General features: G+C 37.7%; 1 protein-coding gene across 1 annotated transcript; it reads right to left on the bottom strand.

Annotated features, from left to right (window-relative positions):
* Positions 1-1,849: 1,849 nt before the first annotated feature.
* Positions 1,850-8,741, bottom strand: LOC122660144 (huntingtin-interacting protein K-like). Its single transcript, XM_043855327.1, has 4 exons — positions 8,548-8,741; positions 7,757-7,812; positions 2,116-2,182; positions 1,850-2,026 (listed from the first exon to the last, which is right to left on the bottom strand). Exons 1-4 carry the CDS (start codon positions 8,674-8,676, stop codon positions 1,946-1,948), a joined length of 333 nt encoding a protein of 110 aa, XP_043711262.1. The 5' UTR covers positions 8,677-8,741; the 3' UTR covers positions 1,850-1,945.
* Between the last annotated feature and the right edge of the window lie 2,753 nt (positions 8,742-11,494).

Here is an 11,494-nt window from a genome sequence, read left to right as displayed (position 1 = left end):
TATCATCCATGCTTTTGCTTTTGTTTTTGGTGTTTCCAGCGGAAGTATCAATTGTAAGTATAATATGTCCATCATTAGTGGTAGATTGATTCCATAACTCCAAGAACAGTCAAGATGTCTTACGGGTAAGCCTGTAGCTGAAGCATATAATCTCTTTTTCAACCCTAGGTTGGTTTGACCCTGGTTCACCATCAACCCTGGACAAGGTAGCGAAGAGAGGGTAAAAGGAATATGGTTTCAGGATGTGTTAATATCAGTGGGATGAGCAGGCATAAATTGGATGCGGTGATTTATGTGGGGTGTTCCTGTTCTATACGATCTGAAGCTAACAGGCAGACGAGCCAGTGTTCATACTTCAATTCATGTGGTTTTGTTTCAGACCATTTGTAATTCGTCTTAAGAATGTTGAACGTATCATTTATAATGGTGTACAAGCTTTTCTGAAACTTTTTTTTTGGAGTCATTGCTGTGCATTGTCAAAATGGCAAATGTATAAATAGAGTAACAAAAAAATCATTTTATTTATAACCATCCCAAGTTGTTTGTCGTTGTTAGTCATGGTTTGATTTATAACCCGCCCCAAATTGTATAAAATGTTCACAAGAGTTACTTCGCCAACTTTGTGCTGCGTTTGGTAAACATTATCAGAATAGATTATGGGTCTATAATGCTTTCTGAAACCTGAGTTAAGCATGTTACATTAAGTTGGGCAAAATTATAAAGATGCCGTTAACCTTTATTATTATATATTACAGGTTAAGAGGTAAGGTTGTGTATGTTATGACGCTCCCTAGACTCTGCAGTGGCGGGAGCTTTGTGCACTAGGTACATTCTTTATTAGAGGTTAAAGAGGCATTTGCCTAATTTGAACTATATTTTTTTTACCTTTCTATATGCTTCTATATTTAGCTTAAACATGATGAACGAGGTTGAGATGGGATCCTCAATATCATGGAACCATTGATGGCTACTGCACATGGAAGAGAGAAGTGAGAATATTAGATGAAAATAGATGAGATAAAATAGGAAATAAGAGAACTCGGTTTTATCACCTCTTGGTTTTATACATCTCCTTTCTCAAGAGAGATTGTAGAAATCCAAAAGAATAGAGCACTTGATTGTTCCAACAAAAAGAATCCACAGAAGAGCTTGGAATTTTAAAGCTAAATGTCTAGAGGATAAAAAGATAAATACAGTATACCATTATCTTATATTATTTTATACTGTTTCATTCCCACATATGAATGGCATTGGAAGCTTTCAAGCCACCAAAGTTCCTCAAGATACCCCACAAATCAACTTTTCCAACCATTTGGTTCATAGCTAAACTTTAAGATCTCTGATATCTCGCTGTGTATGTTCATCCCGAACATATGGAAGGCAGCCAAAACTTACAATTTCAGGTATGCGATTAAAAATCAGTCCTCTGGATAAAGTCATATGTAAGAAACAGATGCCAGACTTTGTGGGGTTTAAGTAGGATTTCTTCAATGTTTACAAAGCAAGAATAGAGAAATAAGAACCCTTCATTGGCACAACATAAATTGAGAAACATACTCATTAATTCATTTAAACTGTCAGTAAAATTGTCATTAGCCAACTTTTATAGCCATTGTGAGCATGATCAACATTACCAAAGGACCATCTTCTTCTTGGCCATGAGAACCCGGCACATGGGAAGTCGAATCACAATTCAAAATTTCAGTCGAAATGACTGTAATTTCACGAAATATTTTGGTTTTGAACAAAATAAAAACGAAATGACCATCAAAATTGCGGTGTCGAAATGGACCGAAATTTCACCAAAATATTTTGGTTGTGACCAAAATCTAAATGGAGTCGAAATCTGAAATTTCAAACTTTGTGTCAAATCAATCTCTATAATTCATGACCAATACCACTCGGGATTAAAAACAATTCACAGGGATCTTTGACTGCTAGCTTCTTAGCGTAGAAGGTAACGGATGGCAGCAACAGCATCACCTTTGTGCTCCCGCAATGTTCTCTCAGCCACCTTCTTGTCCAACTATTCCAATGAAGAAAGAGAATTATCTAAGCCACTGGTCAATAGGTATCATAACAAAGTTAGGAGAAAGAGGAGGCAAGAGATCTAACCTCTAGCTCATTCGCAATAATGTCTACCTCTGCAGCATTGATTTTAACAGCAGCCAATTCCTTCTCCCTGTGAGGACCCAGTAGATGTGCGTTTTAAGGTTATGTTGGATAAAAACCAAACAAAAAGATTCAAAGGAAAATTTGTACCAAAAAGATTCCCAATGAAAAACTATTGACGAATCAATAAAACTACTGATCCAGCCTCGATGACAAGCGAAGGTAACTTACTAAGCCTATAATTACTCAAACTTCCCGATGAAGAACTTATTTTCTAGATTCCCCATTAAAGCAAACTTCCACCTTCCCTTCTCCCTTGGATTTCCAAAGCCAAAACTAACCCCCCCCCCCCCTTCTCTTGAAACCAGTGGGAAACGTCCCACCCATTTAGTCAATCACTCTTTTGGTTCAATAGTCCATTGAACCATTCTTTTGACATATCAGTTTACTAACCCACAAACACTTTAGTTGACAAAGAAATTTAAAACAAAAAAAAAAAGGGGCCACGGTCTCTGCAACTCATCAAAGCCACTGCAGCATGTTTCAGAGACTTGCAGCATTCTGAATTCCAAAAAATCTCACCCCCCCCCCCCCCAAAACGTGAAAACAGGCCTTAGTCTCAGACTTATCCAACAAGGTACCAATCCTGCAGTGTAAGCAGATGTCCCAGGTGAGAATCCCAACATGCAAGCAAATGCATGTATCTCCACAGAGACCTCTTCTGGAGGTCAAATAACAAATCAAGAGTGCTGCATCAACCTCAACTAAGGGCTCATTGAATAAGATACTAATAATCCTCCACATAAAATAGATGTCCTTGAAACTCATAACCTAGGTAACTCATATCAATGGAGTGCTATGTTCAAGAAATGTACAAATGTATAAATTGTCAATAGATCGTCCAATTTTTTATTTTTTTTTAAATGCCTTCACATCTACATTGGACATCATGTTATTGCTAGTTTGTGCTCTATATCACAATGCATGCCCTGTTAAACTCCTGGCCCTAACTCTCTAGGACATTATTACAATCTGAGACACTATTACTTCATTCTAATCACACATCACCATCACTTTTTCTGTAACCTCTGGTTGGAGAATCAATGTGATTACTATCACATATTTTATTGCAGAGGGGAATGTAAAGTACCTGTAGACAGCCTCCTCAGAAAATACAATAGTCACCGCCCACTAGGAATGCACAGAACAGGTAATGATCAGGGAACACAACTGTTGCAAAAATGAATTACACCAATTGGTGCCATAGTTCAAGATTCCACGAAATATTTTGGTTTTGACATTTGTTGAAACAAAGTAAGATATTGAAGTAAGGTAAAAAGTTTCATGCACGGTCGTGTATAAGAGGAATCTTTTACACTGGTTTTTAGTAACCGTCAGAGTAAAGTGTTTTAATCTGAACCGTCCAACAATAAAGTAATGGTAGATACTTTCTCCTATACAGTTACGTTTCAGTTACTTTTTTAAATACATGTAAAAGACTTGTATTTATCAACATGATTAAAAAAAAAAAAAACCGAAACAACTTCCTTTTGTTTCGTTCTCTGCTGCTCCCTTGTTCAAATACCTTCTCCTCATCTCTTCTGCAATGGCGGCTCCGCCCAATCCCTCTTACCTTTGGCCAGACAATAAGGGTTTCATGTGTGATGGAATTTTGCCCTTCCTCATTCCCTTTCCCTCCTGCCCGTATTCTCCCCTCTTCTGCAACTCACGGCTCCGCCCAAACCCTAACCTCTGGCCAAGCAGCAAGGGTTTCATGTGTGGCCTTGACATCGTACTCTACCGAAAATTCTTGCCTTCTGAAGATATGAAACCTGGTATTACAGACCTGATGAGGTTGAACCTATAAATTCAGCTGTCGTTCTAGTGAACCCATTGCATAGATTTGCTTTGATTTTTTTTGTGGAATTCTGTGCTGAAGTAAAAGAATTCTCCCAGTTGCTACTTTTCTCAGAAATTTTATCAGATCTAGCTGTAGAACCTTGTTTTGTAACTGACTCTACGATTGTGAACTTAATGTGTTCATTCTCTATTTAGTTAGGTGAACAAAACCCCTATGCCTCGTCCCACCTGTTTGCAGCGTGATCATAACAAAATTTACCCATTAAGTATGAACTCACGAAGCTAGACTTCTCTGATTTGCTCCTATGATCTTCTAGCTAGGCACATGCCAAAACATGGTTTCCAATCCCAAATCATAATTGGGATGAAGGACCAAATGAATCATAATTGGACCTGGAAATGTGTGAGTATTAGCCATTCCAAATTCCTTAAAGCAAGCAGGTGTTACTGCATCCTACACATGATTGGTGCATGAGGTTCTAACCATACCAATGGACAGTACCTTTAATCAAACCGCACCTTTGGTCAGGTAATGTAGTCCTAGAATAGGAATTAATCCCACTAGGAACCAAGTAGAACCAAGCTTAGGGTAAGCCTGTTGTTTAGGGCTGATTAGGGGATGTTTTAGGGCAAAATTAGGGTTTAGGATGGGAATTTGGGAATGGGGTTTATAGGGTTTTAATCTGCAGGTTTAGAGGGTCATTATGATATAAAAATATCTGGATTTGGTTAGGTTTCAAAATTCTGCAGATTTAGGGTTAGGGTTTCGGGTTTTGTAATGAGGAAAAACAACTAAAATTATGGTTTAAAGTAGGATTTAGGGGCAGGGGTTAAGGTCGACTGTTAGAGGAGCTAGGGGGAAGATTCGGTTGCAAAATGGAAGGTTTCTGATGGCTGAATGTGTCCCAGCAGAAAATTAGGGTTTTTAGGGTCAATGGAGAAGAGGGATCTTAGGGTTTGGATGGACAGAATGAGCAGCAGCTAGGGTCGAGTGGAGATGGTGATGCGGGGAAGTTATGGTCCAAATCCGATCAGATTCCAATGGAGGAGCAGATCTGAATCAGAGTTTAGAGTCTTCTAGGGTTTATGAAAATAGGACAGAAGAGAAAAGGAATTGATTGGGGAAGGGAAGAAAGGATAAACAGAAAATAATAAATTCAAACTCACTCTCGAATCCTCTAACAGCAGTTTGAATGGTTGAAGGATGAAGCCACCTTCAAAGAAAGATCCTCCTAGCCATCCCGGCGTAAAGAGTCGCAGGATTCCACCCACCCTTCCACCTTGATAGAACCACAAGGATGCATAAACTCTTGAGAGCAAGGAGCAGCAGCAGTAACCAGCCACGAAATCAGTGTTTTTAATTCAAATCTATTGTGGGGGAGCCTCCCACGATATTCTTATTTATAATAAAAGCCTAAGGCCAAATCCTATTACAACTTAAAGGCCTCTCCTTCACAAAATCATGGAAGGGAGAGGTTTAAATCTAATTGGACTAATTTAAAACTTAAAATGTCCTAACTACCCCTACTTAACTTAAATTAAAAGACTCTAACTTAAAACAATTAATTTAAAAGAAGATTCCTCATTAGCCAATAGGATATAAGAACCTATTAGCCAATAGGAGCTCTTCACTTAAATTAAACCCATTGGACCCATTGAACCAATTGGATGCAACCAATTTCAACCCGGTTCAATCTAAAAAACATAAAAATAAACTAAGTATGAAAATATAACTCCTAGGCTACGGCTCCCTATTCAAACCCTAAGTTCAGGGTTTCTTCTTCTTCTTCTTCCTTCTTGGAGCTGCATCATCAGGTTAAAGAGATCAAAAGCTTGTTTAGCTTTGATTTTTCGGCTGCAATGGATAGATTTTCGTTTTCATTTCAGGGCACGATAGTACAAGGGTTGTTTAACCTAGAAACTCTTTGCTTGGGTAATATCTGAGCTTGGAACAAATATGTTCTCCGCCTCTGCTTCACCTAAGGGTCTGCCTAAGTTTGTCTGCTTTTGCTCTGGTGATCTACTATCACCCTTTCTTCTTGGCCTTTGTTCGCCCTTTGTCATCAATACAGAAGTAGGAACATGGGAAGATTTCTTAAACAAAAATCAATAGAAAGATGCTGTGAAAAAGGGAGTTGCAGAGAACGAAACAAAAGGAAGTTCTTTTGTTTTTTTTTTTTTTTTAAATCATGTTGATAAATACAAAAGTCTTTTACACGTATTTGAAAAAGTAACTAAAAGGTAACCGGCCATATAGGTGAAAGTATCTACCATTACTTTATCCTTGAATGGTTCAGATTAAAACACTTTAATCTAACGGTTACTAAAAACTAGTGTAAAAGATTCCTCTTATACACGACCGTGCATGAAAACCAAGTCCTTGAAGTAATACAAGATTTCGGTTGAAATTTAGGTGTTTCGCCGAAATTTCGACGATATGTATGGTTTGGGTGAAATTTCGACCGAAATGATACTTTAGCTTAAAAATAAGGGCAAAAGAACGCTAACCAATCATGTAGCCCCTGCACCGGCGTGGTAGACAATGAAAGTGTGCTCAGAGGCATTGGTTTGAATGCGATTTTTTATTTCACTGGGGGTCAGGGCACAGGAACCACGCTAACCATCCGACTGCGGTTAGCTTTCTTTTTTCCCTAAAAATAAATAACACATTTCGACCCATTTCACTGGTTTTGCTAGTTACAACAAGAAACCTTGGGAAAACTGTGATATTTGTGAATTTTTGCCAAAGCACTCTATACTACCAAACTAGGATCCAAAGTTAAACTACCATTTTGGGTGTGCGTTTTTAAATCAAAGGGTTCCACTATGTTTAGAGGGCTTAAAATAGGGTTTCCTAGAAGTTTCGGGTCCTAATTTGGCGATTTGGGTCTCGAAACCCTCTACTGAAACTTCCAGCCAAAACTTCTATATTTCAACCAATATTTCAGTTTCGAACTTTGTCGAAACCAGGCTCGAAACTGAAATCTTGAACTATGATTGGTGCCCACTGATCCCATATGGTAACAAAAAGTCAATAAATGTTGGCGAACATAAATAAGGGGCAAAAGGGTGAAACACAAGCGTCTAAATTATTCAACAAGCTTGGGGTTGGAGATTGAAATACTGTCACCTAACGAGGTGGAGCAGTTCTGAACATAGACCCTTGCCATTTGGGTCCACAAAAGTTACTATGTGACTGGACTTAGCAAAGCAGATCATGTACACAGTCATCAGAATAACTGAGGTCCAAAGAGACTATTACCACCAGATCAATACCATGTGAAGATTCTTAGGACAAAAATCTCAAAGAGGGATTAATAAATAACTTATACAAGGAGCTACAAGGGTAAAATGGAAGACAACATACAAGAGAGCTGGCGTACCACTTGATGAATGCTACTCAGAAACATAAAGCTGATCCTAACAAACCAGAACTGTGATCATTAGATGATAGCTTCCCAGTGGAACATAATGGTTACTCTAATAAGATTTTTAACAAATCTCTAGGTGTAGGTATTTTCGTCTATAAAAATCAATGTTGTAATCCTACTGGATATATCAACGGAGTTGGATATTCTGACGCTGCCAGGTCAAATCACCAAGAACAGCTAATCACACGAACAATTCTGTCTTTAAATGTCAACCTAGAGTGTTCAAATCATAGGATATTCATACATACAAACTGCACCAACCAATATATCTCAAACTGGAAATAAATTTTCAGGAGTCATATCATTTTAAACAAAAAGGTTGGTGCCTTTCTATATGACGTAAGAGCACAAACCTCATTCTCATTGCATTCCAATCAGCTTCAGCAGACGCAGCAATGGATGCCATAGCCTGCACAACACCATAAATGAGAACATTGCAAATCTAATTAATATAAAGGTTAAGTCGAATTCTTCAACAGTTTCACGACCACTTCATGATCTTCCAAACTCATTAATAACCAAGCATGGGAAGCACGAAATATTTCATGACAACCTTCACAAAACCATCTGAAATTTGGAAATATGGTAAAACTTATAATCTACTCTTGGAAAAATTTAGTAGCATTAAACTAAACAAGCTTCAGATATTGGTAAAAACAAAATAAAAAAGATATTTAGGACAGTATTCAGAAAGAGCAGAGCTCATACAAATTAGAAGAAAACCTAATACAGTTAAAAAGAAGACTAAACTATTTCTATGATAAAAACAATCAATAACATGGATTTAGAAGGACTCCTATAATCCGAAAACCAATTTTGAGAGAACACAATGAAATAAGATAGCTATGGAGTATGGGTTTTATCAAAAAAAGCTATGGAGTATGGGCTCAATTCAAAATTGTGCTCCCTGTATAACCTACTCATCAGCAGCCCTGCCTTCATCCCACAATTAAAAAAAAGGGAAGGGGTTTGCTACCAGGCTGCAAACTAACATGGGTTTTGCTTTGACTGAGGATATCAATTCTGTGATTTTTCTGGTGGATTAAGGATTTGAGTCTTGTGTTCTTTCTTTTTCGTTCGACAAGCGTGAAATTAACAGCAGGAAAAAGGAAAAGGGGTATTTTTGGAGGGAGGGGAGGCAAACCTCTTGGACCCTCGTGGAATCGAGTTGACGATCTTCGACGTGGTCAGTGAGCTTGTCGAGAGCTTTGCTCTGTTGCTGCATATCCTTTGAATCAACCATTCTGTCGACACCTTCATCTGCAAGCTCCATTGCTGTTAGATTGGTAGTGGAACTAGAGTTTTCGCAGTTCTCAGGCGTCGGGGTTCTTCAGCCTCCACCAACAAGTGTACAACAACAAAAACGCCAGGAGAATAAGGTATCGAAGCTCGAAAAAGTGAAAACGCAGAGCCGAAGGAAACTGTCCGAGGCGAACCATAACCTATTTAGCGTCCTACTTGTAAGACTTCTAATCATGGTTACGATTTCTACAACAAACCCGGAACCTTGAGTCACGCCTTCTTTTGTTGCTTAAGTAATTACATAGAATAGAACTAGGAGTTCCATACCAAACCATAAAACAAGAACTATAAGCTGTAGCAATTCAGATCCTATGCGGCGCGCTGTCCGTAGCGACCTTATTCCTGCCCGAGTGCCTTGCTCGAACAGCCAGGGAGGTGTATCAGATTAAATTGAATGGTTTTGCCGTCAATTTTGATTTAAAAATCATTTTCTGGATAGACATTCCCCCAATTAGAACCATTTCATTGATACAAGATCATGCAGGGATTGGTATTGGGCACGGACCAGCCTATGCGCCTCTTTTTTAAAACCATGGATGGGATTTGATATTACCTCATGGTTTTAATTTGAAAGCAATCTTTGTGTTGGTAAGGTTCTTCGCTTTGCATTGAATTAAACCATATGATCCACCATTTATGCAGGCCCCGTCAATTCCTTTGAGTTTCATTCTTGTAGATTTACTCCCCAGGCGAGATACTTAACGCGTTAGCCACAGCACTGCATGGATCGATACGCACAACGCCTATTATCTATCGTTTACGATTAGGACTACTAGGTTATCCAAATCCCATTTGCTCCCTAGTTTTCGTCTCTCAGTGTCAATGTCGGCCAAACAGAGTCCTTTCGCCATTGTTGGATTGTCAAGGGATTGAGTAATGGGAGTGTCTGAATGACACCTTTGAAGGTGTATTTAGAACTTGACACATTCTTTAATTTCCCCTTGTCATATTCATTTTTATGATAGGTGTATAAAAGAATTTCCAAAAATAAGTTGAAAGTGATATATCATTATATTATTTTGCACATTTTTCGAGTATGCATGTGAAATGATGTTATTATCCTTATTGGGAAAAAATTGTATCATACCAGAAGGGCAAACAAAGTAAAACTATAATTATTTGATACGTTGAGGGTGTCAATAAGAAAATCCCTTGGATTAATAGCTTGAATTTGGGATTAATGTTTATTATTTATTTCACACTTTTGATCTATTTCCTCTAGTATTTTTTTTCTTCTTTCTAATAGGTAGGCCCCAAAGAAAGTTGAACTTGTGACCTCTTAATTGTGAGGTGTTGGCCTTGCTGATTGAGCTACCCTCTTGGAGTATCATACCAGTATGTTGATCATTCTTTTGTTAGAGGAAGCTCATATCCTTGCATATGGAGTGTTTCGTCTTTGTATTTCTCATGTTTGGTTGCTTCAAGCTCTACCCAAACTTGTAAATCCTACTCTCTCTGTCTCTCTCTCTCTCTTCCACCATCTTTGAAGGGTTTGGATATCATTTTAAATTTCTAATTTATGGGAGAGGGTTATTTGAGCAAATAAAATAGAGGAATGCATCAATGAGATGCAGTAGAACAGTTTTGTACATAAGAGGGCATTGATGTCATTTCATGTGTGTGTGAGAGAGAGAGAGAGGGTGCTAACGTACCCTCCCCTAAACGGCTCAAAGAACCTTTTTCCTATTTTATTTTTTGGGTTTTGTGTACCCTCTTACATATATATATATATATATATTCTCTCCTAAATAAATAAATAAAAATCATTTTTTGAGAAAATATAGGAAATGCCAAAAAAATCCCTTCCTTTTATTTTATAAAATTGTTCCATTTTCCTTTTTGAATATTTTTTTTAATTAATCAGCAATCATTGTTAATGGTTATAAAATCCTAGACCTTGAAGGAAGTATTTACCTGCATACATGCGATGATCTATCTCTATTTTATGTTAAAAAGATTCAATCCAAAAAGACTAGTGGGAACAATCCTGTTAGACTTCAAAGGACTGGTATAAGAACAGACTACAGAGTTAAAGATGCCGCTTACCCCAACCATAAGGACCTTGGAGTGGTACAAGAATAAACTATATAGTGGAAGATAAACTACATAGTGGAAGTTGCTCCTTCGTCTATTCCTCCAACTGCATTTGGAAAAAGAGGGTATTGACAAAAAATAGGAAAAATGTTATCTGCACTGGGCACAGGATGGGCACACACACATGGCAATGGGGTAGTCCTATGGCTGAAATGACTGCTCCACCCCTCCCCATGTGTATGGCACAGTCTACTCAATTGTGCCCTACAGTGCAAAGAACATTGCCCCAAAAAAATAATAATAACAAGAAAGAGGAAGGTTTCCTATAAGGTAGGGTAAGAAGGAATTTACATACTACACCAATGATAGGTTGGAAAATAGTAACATCCATATAAGGTCCACATGGGCTCCACATGATCACAATTATAAGAGAGTGTCAGTGTAAACCACATTATTTATTATGTGAGAAGGATATGATTAAACGATTCGGTTCGATAAATGGTTTCTATTTGATTTTGGCACATTTATGTACATTTAATAGTGCTAAATGGTTTATTCGGTTAAACAGTTTGATTCTGTTTAAACCAATTAACTAAGTGACCTTAATTTTGAAACCATAACTGAACCATTTATTAAACGGTTCGATTCATTTTTTTGTTTGGTTTTGACACCCTTAGAAATTACCTTAAACTCTTTTTTAATATAATAATTATATATATTTTTCAAATAGAATGTTTAATTTTTATGAAAACTAC

Source organism: Telopea speciosissima, chromosome 4 (assembly GCF_018873765.1).
Source record: "Telopea speciosissima isolate NSW1024214 ecotype Mountain lineage chromosome 4, Tspe_v1, whole genome shotgun sequence".
Taxonomy (NCBI): Eukaryota; Viridiplantae; Streptophyta; class Magnoliopsida; order Proteales; family Proteaceae; genus Telopea; species Telopea speciosissima.
Note: the sequence above shows the minus strand (reverse complement) of the source record. Positions and strands in the feature narration are given on the sequence as shown.

Coding starts and splice junctions, on each gene's coding strand:
- LOC122660144 (XM_043855327.1), bottom strand. CDS start 8,676: ATGGAGCTTGCAGATGAAGGTGTCGACAGAATGGTTGATTCAAAGGAT. Junction 7,813..8,547: donor ATTCCACGAGGGTCCAAGAG/GTTTGCCTCCCC, acceptor GGTGTTGTGCAG/GCTATGGCATCCATTGCTGC. Junction 2,183..7,756: donor TGGAATGCAATGAGAATGAG/GTTTGTGCTCTT, acceptor GGGTCCTCACAG/GGAGAAGGAATTGGCTGCTG.